This window comes from Myotis yumanensis, unplaced genomic scaffold (genome assembly GCF_028538775.1).
Source record: "Myotis yumanensis isolate MYYU_CA2020_CCGP unplaced genomic scaffold, mMyoYum1.0.hap1 SCAF_1, whole genome shotgun sequence".
NCBI lineage: Eukaryota > Metazoa > Chordata > Mammalia > Chiroptera > Vespertilionidae > Myotis > Myotis yumanensis.
In genome coordinates this window covers 28630241-28646146 of record NW_027223752.1, presented here as the reverse complement: position 1 = coordinate 28646146, position 15906 = coordinate 28630241, and the positions used below count along the sequence as shown (strand labels likewise).

Genomic DNA, 15906 nt, shown 5'->3' with positions numbered 1-15906 from the left:
CATAATAATAAGTATTATTTATAACTAAACTTCATTAAGCATTTAGAACTTCCAAATGAGGACACAAGACCCAGAAAGGCTAAGTAGTTTGCCTAGTTTCTCAGAACCTTGCCTGTCACAGAGTAAATACTTAATAAATTCTTGCTGTTTTTATTATTCACCTTTTTATTTTACAGCAAGTAGGACAGTGTAGTGCTTTGCACATGGTAGGAGCAAAATAAATACTTGTTAATTTTTCTTTTTAACTACAACTCTGAGCTTATATAGTCAGGATTTTGGGGTTTCTTTTTTCTTTTTTAAATCCTCACCCAACCAGTGAGGATATTTTTTCTATTGATTTTTTTCTTTATTTAATTTTATTTAATTGATTGGGGTGACATTTGTCAACATGAACATACAGGTTTCATGTGTGGGTTTCTATGTTACAAGATCTGTATCTTACACCGTCTGCCCACCATCCAGAGTCATCCATTGATTTTTTAATTTATATTTTTAGAGAGAGAGGAAAGGAGGAGGGAGGGGAGAGAGAAACATAGATGTGACAGAAACACATCGATCGATTGCTTCCCACACACACCCCAACGGGGTGGGGGATTGGACCTGCAAACCAGGTACATGCCCTTGACCAGGAATGGAACCCATGCCCTCTGGTGCACAGGCCAACGCTCTAACCACTGAGGAACGCCGGCCAGGGCAATACTTACGTTGACACTAGCCACCCTCACTTCTGCTCTGGGATGTGTGCGAAGCCAGCCTTGATGGGACCTTTGTCACAGCAGCTTCGGCTTCATTGAGTCAGCGTCTCCTGCCTTTGACTTGATTCTTCCCGTGTGTTTTTAATGATACTTTTCTAAAACTGTAAAATCAGATGATCTCCCTCACTTCACTTCTAGGTATCAAACCTGAATTTGACGAGCGGCATCATAAACAGAAGCAGTGCTTCAACTCCCCCCACCCTTCGGCCTGTCATCAGTCCTAGCGGCCCGACATGGTCAGAACCCCAAGCTCCTGAGAGCCACCCCACCCCTCCTGGAAGCAGGTACGTGAGAACCGGGGAGCTAATATTTGGGTCGCACAGGGATGGCCTGGTCAGGAGCAAGCCAGTTTCACCTTGAGCTCCTGCATAGACACTGGTAAGAGGGCCTTTCCCCACTGTCCCAGTCCCATGGCACTTGAATATAGGGCCTCACTTCACCTGTTGGACAGTTTGTGGGCAAAGCAAATGAAAAGGAAATATCTGATACAGTTCCATAAATTCACTTCTGGGTGAAAGAGCAAGAATTTATATTGTGTTTAATCCCTGCCTATTGTCGACATTTTCATGTATTGACTTTTATAAAAACTATTGTTGAAAGTATCACCGATGTCACCTCTTTTTTTACCTCCATTGACCCCTTCCACCTTGCTCCCACCCCCTCCCCAGGCCTTCCCTACACTATTGTTTGCCCATGGGCTATGCAAATATAAATTCTTTGTTCAATCTCTTCCTGTTACACCCCCCCCCCCCCCTTCTGAAATAAGTCAGTCTGTTGCATGTTTCAGTGTCTCTGGATCTGTTTTGTTCATCAATTTATTTTCTTCATTAGATTCCACATATAACTCAAATCATGTGAGACTTTTGACATTTTCTCTTCATCTCCTTATTCTTTTTTATACCTTGTAATCCATTGTATTTCAGTAACTTTGGACTCTTTTCTTTTGAAGGACATTTTTTTCATCTAGGTTCTATAATTAAACTCAAAACAGCCTTCCTGGTCAATGTGCATTTGGGAAGTAGGAAGGAAATTTCCTTTATATAGTTGAGAGAAGTGGCAGAGGATAAAATCCAGATAGGTTCTGGCCATAAAGCAACTTCTGAATTACAAAAGAAACCACTGTCTTGAATTCTAGTCTCAATCCATATTTTAAGTCCCCTAGTACATCTTGCTAATTTAGTGGCTATTAAATAAGGGTCTGATTTCATCTGTCCATGAGTGAAATGAGCTAGAGGGGGATGTGACTATTGCAATGAAGTATTCTCATTAGCTGAGATATCGTTCTCTCCAAATAAAGAAGCTCCATCCCAGGTGTTCCACCAAGCCTCCACCTCCTTGCCAGTGCTCCCAGCCTCTGCCAGCCAGCCTTCTCTCTTTAAAGAATAAATAAATAAATTGTGTATATATGTGTGTGTGTGTGTATATGTATGTATGTATGTATATATGATTTCAGAGAAGAAGGGAGAGAGAGTTAGAAACATCAGAGATGAGAGAGGATCATTGAATTGATTGGCCGCCTCCTGCACGCCCCCTACAGGGGATCGAGCCCGCAACCCAGGCATGTGCCCTGACTGGGAATCTTGACCTCCTGGTTCATAGGTCAGTGCTCAACCATTGAGCCAGCCAAGCCAGCCAGCCAGCCTTCTGTTTAATGCTGCCTTGCCCCAAAGTTGGGAGGGGAGACCAAAAACTTGAGCCTGGCAGAAATACCAAATTGTTGTTAAAGTATGTTGGTGTTAGAACTATGTCTTAAGGAACTAATTTGGGAAACAGGTTCTGCCCAGGAAGCAACATAAATATAAACACGTTACATCATCCTCTGGTCCAGTGTATTTTACACTAGTAATCACAATGGTCAAGAGTGAAAAGAATCATCTCAATTGAGAATTACAGAGAGTTGAAGACTGAACAGCAAGACTTTTCAAGCCAGGCCTCCTCCCACACAGTTCTCTTCCCAGGAGGAGTCTGTCACTTGGTGACTTACAGCCCATAGTAAACAATTCCGAAAACGTAAGTCGTAAGAAAGAAATTCTGTTTATACTATAGAGCTTTCTTTTCCATATAAAATATTTCCAAATATTCCATTTCCATTTTACAATCAGAGCCTTATTTCTATGGAAAACATTTCCACTGCAATCTCAGATATATTATCAATAGGATAAGGCTGCAGCCGTTTTCCATAAACAAAATGTCAAAACTACACATTTTGGAGAAGTAGAGTCTGAATATTAGTTACAGATGGAATAAGGGAATTTTTAAAATAAGGAGAGCCTTCTCTTGGTGTAGCACCTGTTAATGCAGAGGCAGAGCGACGAAGGGATCTGTCAGGGTCAGAGCCAGGATTTAGAGGCCAGCACTGTGCTCGGCCTTCGCCCACCCTGACTGCTCCTGAGCTGTGGCAGAATGTCACGTTGTACAATCATCTCAGAGCCACTGGTGCCAGAAAGCAACCCCCACAAAGTCCCCTTCCTTGTGGTGTTGGTTGTACCTGCAACAGTCCTCTCTTCACCTGTTCTTCAAGCTTAAGGGCCAATTTTTAGCTCCCACTCCCGTCCAGGGTAGCCCTGGGAGATCTTCCTCTGCCCCCAGGTAACCTCTGGTTGCCAGGACAGCCTGGAGGCAGGTTGGGAGTTCCGGCTCCAGGTGGCATTCCCAGAGGTACCCACCCTAAAACAGGCCTAAGAGAATTCTCAGAGATCCTTCCAGACCTGGCTGTGAAGTGGGCTACAGCAGGCACTCTTCGTACCATGCCCCGATTTCTAATTTTACTTGGTAAGTCACTGTTTTATAATTATGTATTTAGTCTCTTGTTGTTCCTCCCTTGGTAGTAACGAAGCTTCATGAATATGGAACTGAGTTCTATTACTGGTTCTATTACTTACATAGAGATGTGAGTTCTATTTCTGGTTTTGACACTGCGTGACCCTACACTATTCATTTAATGTTTTCTTTAGGTAAACATACTTACATATAAACTGGCCTGTTTTGAGAGCTTTTAGATTGCCCTTCAAGCACTTTGATCTCCCTAGAAGTGGGTGCTAGGAAAGTAAGAGGCACTCTTACTCGCTCTTCTACAATAGCAACAGCGGATTCCAGTGCTGATACACTCTGATAACTCGCTGAACTGAGGCTGTCCTGTAAACAGTAACATGATGTAAAGAGAACCCATCGCTGGCTGTACTTTTCATCAGGATTCAGTGACTTGGTAGCCACAGGAATGAAAACTGGTGACTCACGAGAACTCTGAAAATAGTGTTATTTTTCATTTCCCTGTGGCGTTGCTATTGTTCTCAATTTTGTGGATCACACAAGTTTTCACCAGACAACCTTGTTCTTCCCCCGCTTTCTGAAACCATCCCAAACGTAGCCTCAGGGCTGTCGTCTCCCATTGGGTCAGGGTGAGCTCAGCCCAGCTCCTCAAATCCCTCGGTTCCTTTGGTCTGTCTGGAGTCCCTGTTCAAGCTTTGTTGTGGGGAGGAAGGCAAAGAGCCCATGACTTGCCCAGACAGTCTGAGGCCTGGCCATGTAGCTTGCAGTTCCCTAGACACTCTGGAGTTGGACTTGGCCAGCCATTCCTCTGTTGTTACTTTTCAGAGGTAATAAGTGAGATTAATTGCAGGCTACTCTCCAGAAGAGAAAGTAGTCAGGGCCAAATACAGTCACATGTTGAGAAGCCTGAGGTGTGCCTCCGAGCAAGGCCGATTTAGAATTATACAATAGGGCCTCTGGGATGCAGGTACTAGTGGTCATGACCTCTTTTTTCTTAAAGGGATCCATTTGGTTTCTGAATGCTGAAACCTGGGTATTTAATAAGCTTTTATTTAGCCAATGAGATGGGTAGGATTTTTCAGCTGCCTTTCAATGATCCATTTTCTGGGCACGCGGGGAGTTGTTGGGAGCCGAGGATCCATACGCAGCGGTGTCTTCTCATTATTTCCAGCCTCGCATGGAATTGAACCACATAGGGAGGAGCACTTCTAGGTGGGGAGCACTCAGTGGTTGCACGGTGCATCTTTCTTTGTGAGACCTAGAAGGGTTACTGTAAAGTCTTGGCTGCTGCTTGGAATGATTTGGGAAGGACGGGGCCTCAGACGGCTTGGCAGGAACCTGAGGCCCTGTTTTTTTCCAGCCCAGCCCTTCCTTGTAGATGGAGCTGTCAGGGAATCCCACGAATGTCTGGCTTCTGCCCCTTTGTATGTTTTTCCAGCATTTGTCATTGAATTATTTTTATCCACCTCTGGCTTTTTCAAACACGCAACCTGAGGATTTGTCTGTTCCTCGATATTAAAGGTGGGGGAGGTCGAAAGCTCACTGGTGAGTTTGTTCCTCCTTGTGGTGACAGGGCAAGACGTGTGGGCATGTGCTGCTGGCCTGGCCGGCGTCCCCCAGGGAGCAGATGTGCATCGGCCCTTTAAGTTCCATACTGGGGAATGGGGTACAATGAAGCACCAAACCTTGGAAATTTGGGCCATATTTTGTGTCACCCTGTTCTCTGCCCCCTTGCTCCTCAGTAATAAATTATAAAGAACCAAGTACCCTGTTTTACATAATTTCCAAGGAGAAGTTTTTTCAAAGATTCTGATTCTAGTTTAGCTAATACTTATCTCCATCCCCTTAGATTATTTCTTACAAATGCTGCTGGAGATTCACATTTCCTACTTCCCATCTTTTTATTCTCAATCAGTCCTAAAAAACATATTGAGTTTATTTTCTTTAAAAAATATATTCTATTCATTTTCTATGTGTCAGGCATTATGTTAGATGCCGGGGAGCAGTGATAAATAAAACACAGTAGTTCCAGATCTCCCAGTTTACTGTCCAGGAAGCATCTTCCATGTTTTCCGCAGAATGCTGGTTGCTGGGTAAGGTCTAAAAGACAAGGCATGGCCCTCGCTGGTTTGGTTCAGTGGATAGAGCATTGGCCCTCGGACTGAAGGGTCCTGGGTTCGATTCCAGTCCAGGGCATGTACCTCAGTTGCAGGCTTGATCCCCGGTCGGGGCACACCCCGGTCGAGGCGAGTGGGGGAGGCAACCAATTGATGTGTCTCTGTCATGTCAATGTTTCTCTCTTTCTGTTTCTCCCCCTCCCTTCCATTCTCTCTAAAAATCAATGGAAAAATATACTCAGGTGAGGATTAACAAAAAATAAAATAAAAGTAAAAGACAGGACATGGTGTTTGATCACTGGTGGGGAGAAGGAGCCACATACATGTGGAACAATTAGCAGTGTGGGGAGACATATCAAAGATTTCGATTTTATGGTACAGACGATTAGAAGAAAGAGCATCAAGAAGAGTATATAAGGATTCAATCCTGTCACATGCTACAACATGGATGAACCTCAAGGACAGTTGTTAAGTGAAATAAGCCAGTGACAAACGGACAAATACTATGATTCCACTCACATGAAGTATGTAAAGTAGTCAAAATCATAGCAACAGAAAGTAGAAAGGTGGTTGCCAAGGGCTAGGGGAAGAGAGGAGAAGAAATTCGTGTTTAATGGCTACTGAGTTTGAATCTTGCAACATGAAAAATTTCTAGAGATCTGTTGCACATCAGTGTGACTATACTTAACACTCCTCAACTAAAAAATTGTACAGTTGGTTAGGAATAAATAAGGATAAAATGGTTAAGACGGTAAATTTAAAGTTTTGCTTTTTTTACCACAATAGAAAAAGAAGAAGAGGGAGGAATGTATGGTTGTAAGAAAGAGCAACAAAAGTTATTTAGTGGCCAAAATGGTAAGGTTTTGCTTCCACCTCTGCCTCCATTGAAGGGAATTATTCAGAACATAGTCCTTCATGGGAAAGGAGGCCATCAGTCCCCTGAGGAAGATGGCATGGCGTAGTGAAGAGAAGGGACTTTAGGGTCAGACAGATCTGGGTTTGCCTCACTGAGTATGTGACCTTGGACAAGTTACTTAGCTTCTTTGAGCCATCTGCTTAAAAAACAGGTAATGGTATCTATGTCATTAAGGAGTTATAAGATTTGAGTTGTGTATGTGAAGGTAGCCAGTAGAGTGCATGGTTTCAGTATAGGTTCCGAGAGAGAGAGACAGAGACAGAGACAGAGACAGAGAGACAGAGAGAGGAAGAGACTTGAAATTGGACCTGCCTGGGCTGCGGGACTGCTGCACCACTTCCTTCAGTATTCTAGTTCAGAGGAAGCTGGCCCTCACCGCGTGCTTGTGCTCCTGGAGCTGGATTCCAGAGGTGTGGCCTCTCCAGCTGTGGAAGGGAAGGCAACAGAGGAGGCCAACAGGAGACTCTTCCTTCTTCTTTGACTCTTTTGTTGAGGGATGACTTTTTTCTGCTCAATAAGCCCTTGCTCTGCACTATCTTCTCTGAATGTTGAAATTTCCGTTGTAGCTTGGTGTCCCAGCCAGTAAACACTCATATTTTCCATCTATCCTGGGGGTCGAGCTTTGGGAGAGTTTTTCTCTGGAGGAGTTTGGAGCTTACAATTTTGTACTTTATCCTGTTATATAAACAACATTCTCTAGCCAAAGAGCATAATCACAAAAAGAAACCACTTGTGGCAGGGGGGCAGGGGGGGGGTGGCTAAAAAAAAAAAAAAAAGCAACTTGTGTTCAGAGTTCTGTAGAAGTAATAGACACTCCTTATTCTTCCTTTTTTCTCATAAAATAGTTTACCTGACCCTCCTCCTCCTGAGTCCTAGCTCTCACCAGTCCTTCCCCCTGAGTAAGAAGTTTCTCTGGCCACAAGTGATAAAGGCCTGCACTTCTATCTGAAATTCCTCTGCTGCTTTTCTCACTCGGCCAGACACATAGCTCTCAGGGGTTGTGCTCTGTGTCAGTTCAAGCTCCGTGACAGGTTCTGCAGTCCTCAGTCGCCACGAGAGCCGAGTGCCCGTGGGTGTGTGTGCCAAGGCCAGAACGACTGGGCTGCTGCCTACTGAAGGCATGTGGGTAAGCTTGGGAAATGTGTCGACGACAGCCGGCTGGCCATCCTACCAGGGCCTCGGCTCAGGAGTGAGAGAAAGGGATCTTTGCTTATCTGCAGTCAAAATAAAATGCAGCTTGCTTTGTGGTGTGCCAGTGTTGGGTTTTCCAGTTCAGTTTGCCTCTCTTTTCCTCCCCCTCCCCCCCAGTATATACATTTCCTTAGGATTCTCTCTCTCTTTCTCTCTCTCTCTCTCTCACACACACACACACAGTCAATGTTAGAGACAAGATCCTAATTCAACTGTTCACTTTGTAATTTTGTATGTATCCACAATTGACGATTATTTCGGTTTTAAAAGACCTGAATGATAAAAATCCATGTACTAAGCTGACTGAGACTCCTTTTCTAGAATTACAAAATTATCTCAGAGTTAATTCATAATTCAATTTAATTCTCCCATGGTTTTTCTATCATCTCCTGTATTTCCAAGTTAACTTTGTTTACCAGCCTTGAAAGAGTTTGGAAAGAATCCCTGGTGAAGAAACACTGTATCTTTCTTTCTGACTCCTGTAGAGAAACATTGATGATTCATCTTTAAAGCTTACTTAATGTTGACTCAACAAATTTAGAAGGAAGACCAGCTGGCTTCCCTGAACCTTTGGTAAAAGATCCCATTCTACCCTCTGCCCATCATTCTGCTAAAAGACTCTTAGCATATTACTGAGGAAGTGCAAGTGAGGAATCAATGTTAAAAAAAAAAGCAAGTCCTAGGATTTAAGAGACTAAAAGGAAAAGAATTCCCAGTATCTGTTTGTTTTTTAATATATATTTTAAAATTGATTTTAGAAAAAGAGGTAGGGAGAGGGAGAGAGAGACACATCACTGTGAGAAAGAAACTTTGACTGGCTGCCTCCTGCTCGCCCCCTAATGGGGATCAAGCCCACAACCTGGGCTTTTGCCCTGACCAGGAATTGAACCAGCAACCCTCCGGTGCATGGGACGATGCTCAACCAACTGAGCCACACCAGCCAGGGCGTACTATCTATTTTAATAGAAGAAAACAATGGACTTGTAGCATCTGAAAAGGAATAAAGGTTTGGTTTTGGTATAGTTTCTTGATAACTCTTAGTTCCCTTCCCAGAAAAGAGAGAAGCACAAAATTAGACTTGCTTAGGATAGAGCATTGCTGCACCACTTAGGTTAGGTTAGTACGTAGTTTAGCTACAACTGGCCATCACTCACATGCAGTGTTATACAGTGTCATAGTGGGAAAGCAGCTATGCCTAATCACAGTACTGAGGTTCCCGTTATTTTTATTGTGAAGTATCCCTTTGTTAAAATTTTGATTACAAGCCATTAAAATGCTCCTAAAGATAACTGAGAGAAGCTAAACTTTAAAGGCCATTTGAGTATGAAGCCAGTGTTCTTTGGGAGGTGAGAATACAGCTGGAGGTGAGAAGGGGCTTAGGAATTCAAAATGTTGCATCGTATGGTAGGCCCAGGTGTTCACAATAAGGAGCAGTGACACTCGCGTCCTAATTGACCATATTTTTGCTTCAGAGGCAGTAAAGGGATGTTTTTGGCTTTCGTGAATTATCAGGCTAAGACTTGTATGAATTTGGCTTCAAAGCCAATAATCAATACCACGTTTAGCCTTGTTCTTCAAAATAAGTTTTACTGTCTTTTTGTGATGAAAATAAAATATGGGTGCATCTCAGTAATGTGATTATAGTTTAGAAGGATTTAGATGAGTAGGATTCCTGGCACAGCAGGTAAAGAAACCATAAATGTACTTAAAGGCCAGAGGAAATCAAATTATGTTCTTCTGAAACTGAATTGCACCAGGAACATTGAGTAAACCAAGCATGTCAAACTGGCGACCGGGGCTGCGAGTCTGACATACTTGGAGTAAATGAAAGGCCCTGCCTATGTTGTTGGGACTCTCAAATATCTTGCTAGCTGCTTGAACCCAGTACTGACATTTGAGATACAAGCCCCTAAAGGAGAGTTTTGTAAACTTTTTCATCAAGTATTTAGTACATTGAAATATTTGGAAAAGAGTAAAGGTAAAACTGGTAATAAGTAAGGTTCAGCTGGGAAATGGCTTCGTCTGGTAGTTGCTAAAACAAAGTTATCCCCAAAAAGTTAACATGCATTTACTGAATAGCCTGTGAGTGCACAGCACTGGGCTGAGCTCTGAAGGAGGTGGTAGACAAGGTCTCTGTCATCAAGGAGGAAAGTTCACAGTCATTTAACTAATTAATGAAGTGTTATTAAACAATCTGTGCTTAATTGTTGAGTGAGAGGATTATGCTGTAAGTGGTCCAAGTTCAGAGGAGAAATTGATCACTCTGATGGGAGAAGGTAGCAAAGACTTCCTGGGAAAGAAAGGGGTGTGAGATGGATCTGGAAGGATAGATGGGACTTAGATAGGCAAAGAGCCTAATAGTAACCAATTAAGAGATAATTGCACATTTGTGCTTGACACTGTGCGAGGATCTATGGGAGGTCAGAGAAATGGGATCCGTACTCCTTTTGAGTTAGAGTTGACAGCTCAGCAGGGTAGTCTAAAGAACACTGGCCTGTGTAGGTTTACTTATTTTTTGCACGTGAAATATCAAGTGAGTTACTGAAAGGGGCATATGGATTCAGAGGAGTTCACAGTTTACAAAGGATACTAAACATGGGTGGAAAGATAAGACTCCTCCAAGGAAGGGTTTTAGGGAGGGTTTGTGGAGGCCTAGATTATGTACAGGCTACAGACAGATGAAGGAAAGGAGATGGGGGAACAGGAAGATAATGTATAAGGTGTTCAGGTATTTTCAAGGGACAGTGAATGAGAATCAGCCTGGCTGAGGGAGAACATTTCTATTGGAAATAATATATTAGTCAAAACACGGCCCTAACTGTAAAGGAGAATTTTTAGTTCATGTAACTAAAAGGCCTAATGTCTTGGTAAACAGACACTTAAAAACAAAGAACAAATCCTCCTCCTATATAATAAAAGCCTAATATGCAAATTGTCTCCTCTACGGAGAGTTTGACTACTCACTCTGACATGCACTGACCACCAGGGGGCAGTGAAGAACATGGTGGGCGTCAGCAACATGGCGCTGGCAGTGGAGGTGCTGCTGGCCCTGATGGGCCCCTGTGGGAGAGCACTGACCATCAGGGGGCAGCTCCTGCATTGAGCGTCTGCCCCCTGGTGGTCAGTGTGCATCATAGCGACTGGTTGTTCCGCCGTTCAGTTGATTTGCATATTACCCTTTTATTGTATAGGATATTGATTTCAGAGAGGAAGGGAAAAGGAAAGAGAGAGAAACATCAATGATGAGGGAGAATCATTGATCGGCTGCCTCCTGCACGCCCCACACTGGTGATCGGGCTGCAATTTCGGCATATGCCCTGACAGAGAATCGAACCAGTGACTTCCTGGTCAGCCACTGAGCCATACCAGGCTTGGAATTCTTTACAGTAGTTCCTCCCTCCTCAGAGTCCTTCATTTGATAGACTTACTGGCATTCCCTACCTGAGTGGTTAGTTTGGGGAATACATGTCAGGTCACCATCTCCCTACTCCAAGTTCTGCTATTATCTGTTTACCTCTGCCATGACTCTTACCCCTTCTCCTTCTATTATATTATGGTTGCTTGTGTATCTGTCTTACCTCCTGTATTAAATTGTAAGCTTTTTGAGGCCAAACCCTGAGTCTAACACATCTTTACAGCCTTACTGTTCCCAGTACAAAGTGCTTAAGAAATATTTGGTGAGTAAATGACTAGTTCAATGCTGTCCAATATGTAACTACAGTCCACATGTGGATATTTTAATGTAAATTAAATAATATGAAAAATTCAGTCATACTAGCCAGATTTCAAATGCTCAAAAGCCACATGTGGCTCATGGCTACCATATTGGGCAGCACCGAGCTAGATGGTTGACCTAGAACAGTGATGGCGAACCTTTTGAGCTCGGCGTGTCAGCATTTTGAAAAACCCTAACTTAACTCTGGTGCCGTGTCACATATAGAAATTTTTTGATATTTGCAACCAGAGTAAAACAAAGATTTATATTTTTGATATTTATTTTATATATTTAAATGCCATTTAACAAAGAGAAATCAACCAAAAAATGAGTTTGCGTGTCACCTCTGACACGCGTGTCATAGGTTCACCATCACTGACCTAGATGATGTGATACAGACCCAAACTTGATCACTGGATTAAAAAAACACAAAGAAATGAGTTTCTAAAAAAGGCATAATCTTGATTATCCTCTTAGGTTCTTCTGTAGATGTCAGGCCTCTTTTGTGTAGAGCTGAGATTTCCCACAGATGCTGTTCTTGAACTAATTTGTGGTGCTGGGAGGAGCATATTCTCGTGCCTTGGGAACCTCAAAAGCCCAGAGCTTCTGTATTAGTAGTGTCTTCTAGCCCATCAGAGCTGGGTTGACGGAAAGGATGGGGCTTTATATGCAGATCCCAGCGTCATTTTATTTTCTGAGATACGCCCATGGCTAGATGTTGGGTAGAGGTCTTGCTTTCCTACACTAACTGAGCCCCCAGCCCCCCACCTGCTTGGCTGGCAGTTCTGACTTGGCATATAGAGCTGCTATAGCCCTGGGGAACAGAGCCAAACACGCGGAAGTGGTTACAAGTGGTTACGTGTATTAGCTCCCAGGGAAGCTGTGGCTAGCAGGGGGAGTGGGTGTGGTGCTGCCTGATGGCTTTTCAAAGAAGCCAAATCTTTGAAGTTTTGTTTTAGCAGCTGCCAGGTATGCTGTTTCAGCACTTTGAGACTCTCTCACTGTATTCCCATATCACATTTTTCTTCACTATATGTGCATAGTATACACAATGGAGCTTGGATGCCGGGAGGGTAACTATAATTGTGTGGAGTAAGTTGCTAAACACACCCTCTTGCTTTTTCTTTTTACTATGACTCTGCCATGAAATAGCCACTTTAATGCTCCCTGTTCCCCTTTCAGCGCTGACCCTTTCTGATCTCTTGCCCAAGGAGAGGCAAACAGAGTCCACTTCTATTTTGGGAAAGTAGTAAGGTTTGAAAAACTGGAGCGCCGACATTTTTCCAATGGATTGGAGCATCACTCTGAAAATAAACCATCTCTCTTTTTCAAAAGAACAGGTGACAACCCCCAGGATGTAACCCAGACACGTTCAGTTTGGGAGTCAATTTCTTGACTGTAGATCTTGTTCACTATTGAATCCTCAACATTTAACACAGTGTCAACTAATAAATATTTGTTGAATGGTTGCACTTGCAAGTGCTCTGCTGTGGGGGAGGACCTGGGTAGGCAGAGTATCCCTCTAGGCCCCCACTCTGAGCTTTCCCTGCCTCCTTGCTCTCCTGCTTAGTAATCTCTTTCTCCAGTCCAGGCTGCAGCCACCTCAAACCTTTCCAGCTGCCCTACTCGTTTGGAGTATAGTATATGCTCCTTGTGTAATTAGCTTTTATGTCTTTGTTCTGTCTCTCCTGAGTTGTAAGTCTATTAAAGGCAAGTACTGCATTTTATTCCTACAGAAAGAACCCTGGGCCAGGGAGGGGAAGACCTAGGAGCCAGTCCCAGGTCCACCTGGAACTTCCTGACTTGGGGTAGATCATTTGACAAAACTTCAGCCCAGTTGTGCCATGTGGAGAGTGATGATGCCTGGATTGTCATGGGAGTTCAATGAGATCAGATAGGTAAACCTGCTTTTGTGAAGTATGAAGCACTACACACGGTTAGGTCTTTTCAGTATTAATCATTCTTACCACGCTGAAATAGTGATGTTTGTTTATGCTGCTGATGGTACACAGGCTAATCTCTCCCAGAGCTGAGGTCAATCACAAGTTCAGCCCCACATTACTCAGCTTGGCACAGGTTTAAAGCAGTAAGTGGTCCATTCCAGGCACACTCTGTCATCACCTCTCTCTCAGTCTGCAGGTTCTTCCTTTCAGACCCATGGGGTCATTATTTTTTCTTACTGGTCTCCCGCTTCTCCCCTCACGCCCAGGCTGAGCTCTCTCTCTTAACCCCCTCAGTGCTTGGAGAAGCAAGGTAGTCCGTGTCATTTCCCAGTTTAGGCTGGAATTGCTATCCTGGTAGACCCTTCTCTCAGCATGGCCACCTGCCCATCAACAGTACCCGGTCCCTTCATCATTCTCCCTCATCCCAGCAGCGCAGCTCCAGGCCCTTCCTGTTTTCTTCTCCCTGCCCTCACTTTTCTTCCAGGCTGTCCTTTCAGTCTCTTCTTTCCATGTCATCTCATCCTGCATTTTCTTTAAAAAAATTAGTTTTTTACATATTTTTATTGATTTCAGAGAGGAAGGGGGAGAGAGAGAGAGAAACATCAATGACGAGAGAGAATCATTGATTGGCTGCCTTCTGCACACCCCACACTGGGGATCAAGCCCACAACCCAGGCATGTGCCCTTAACCGGAATCAAACCCGGGACCCTTCAGTCCACGGGCCGATGCGCTAGCCACTGAGCCAAACCAGCTAGGGCTCATCCTGCATTTTCTTTCTCTGAGCTAAGACCTTTCATTCAGTAAGACTGCTCTCCCTTTTAAGACTGAAGTTGGGTGCGTCTGCATGCCCCTGTCACTCAGTCCCCATCCCCTGAAGGCATCTTCTCCTCAGAGAAGAGCGGATAAATAAGCACTACCATTTTGGGTGCTGTCATATGGCTCGAGGAGGTCCAAATTCTCTTAAAATATCTAGGATCTCAGTATCTAAATGTTATAATTTAGTGTTTGAGAGGATGTGTTTTAATCCCCCTTTTTTTTAGCCCCTTAGTAGCTATGTCACCTAAAGTAAGTTCTTTGAACCTGTTATTCTTATCTCTAAATGAGGCTACTTCTTAGGGATAGCCTAAGGAGCAAGTGAAAATTAAGTGACATAAGAAGAGCACTTTTATACAGTGCCTGCCACAGGATAAGTGCTCAGTAAATGGGAACTGTTGTAAACATGTCCACGTTATCTAGCCATATCCTGTTTCACAGGTGTTAAAAATTGAGACCCAGAGAAGTTAAACGGGTTGTGCAAATTCTCACGCCTCCCTGGTGATAAAGGAAGGACTGGAACCCAGGGCTTCGACTCCTCTAACCCCTCACAGGTTTATCTGTCCTGTTTTCCCTTCTGCGGGTGGAAGGTGGGACCACTCCAGCGAGGAGTGTTCACTGATTTGTGCGTTTGTTCTTCCAGCACACATTGCGTGACTGGGATGTTGCCAGGCTCTGGATGGACAAAGACCAGAGCAATGAGCTCACTGCCTTCATGGTTGGTCCAGTGGGTAAAACATGGTCACTGGGAAGAACAGGCACAGTATAGAACACTCCAATAACAGGTATCCCTGGAGCCTCCAGGGAAAGCTCTCAGAGGAAGAACAGCATAGCTTTGCAGAGATTGGGTTGTTATTTGACGGGGTGGACATGGCAGAGACGTGTGTGAAGCAGGGAGGCCTGGAAGAGCAGGCCTGAAATGTGAAGTTGAGGGAGCATGGCATGCAAGTGGGGGTGGCTGAGGGTGAGATGGGAAAGCTGCAGTGCCTGATGTGCCATACTAAGGGGATTTTTCCCATCATCTGCCTTTTAATTAACATCAACTGAAGAAGTCAGGGACATTTTTTGTGTTTGTTTTGAACATTTTTGAGTCTTTATACCCACCCTTTCCTCAGTCTTTCACTTCCCCATTCATATCTGGCAGATTCTTTTTGTCATTCTGGATTCAGCCCAATTTCAACCTTCCTTTCTGTACCTTCTACCACATCTCATCCAGAGGTGGCCTCCTTGTCTGCAGCTGTAGTGTTTTTACATTGTTATAATTAGGTTTCATGTCTTTCTGTATCATCGCCTTTGAAATCAAGACTTATACATCTTTATACTCCTGTTCCTTAATGCAGTTTCTGACACATACTATATTATCTGCTAATTTAATGTATGCCCAGTGAGTTTAAGTATCTAGGTTCATAACCACAGACCTGAGTTTCTCCTGGGCAGCTCTTCAGCTAATGCCTATCGTTGGCACCACAAAAATTTAGATGCATCAGGTCAAGAGCCACAACTCAACCTGCTTGCTATCTCTAGGGCATGCGCCTTGGCTTCCTCTGGAACGGCATCTTAGCACTGAGCTGGTCAAATGCCTTCTGTGGAAGCAGTTGTCGCCCCTTCTGTGTTTGCAGCACAATTCCACACACTAGAACTTGGCACAACACACTGGAAGGAATTAAAAGACTCAGTACACAACCA

The 15906-nt window shown here is 43.9% G+C and overlaps 1 protein-coding gene across 9 annotated transcripts in view; it reads left to right on the top strand.

Moving 5' to 3' along the window:
- Positions 1 to 15906, top strand: part of TTLL5 (tubulin tyrosine ligase like 5) — a 272026-nt gene that overhangs the window by 153499 nt on the left and 102621 nt on the right. For all 9 annotated transcript variants that reach the window (XM_070416253.1, XM_070416261.1, XM_070416235.1 and 6 more), the window contains one exon: positions 894 to 1039. In XM_070416253.1, the coding sequence (XP_070272354.1) occupies positions 894 to 1039 (146 nt within the window). The remainder of the gene's footprint in view (positions 1 to 893; positions 1040 to 15906) is intronic.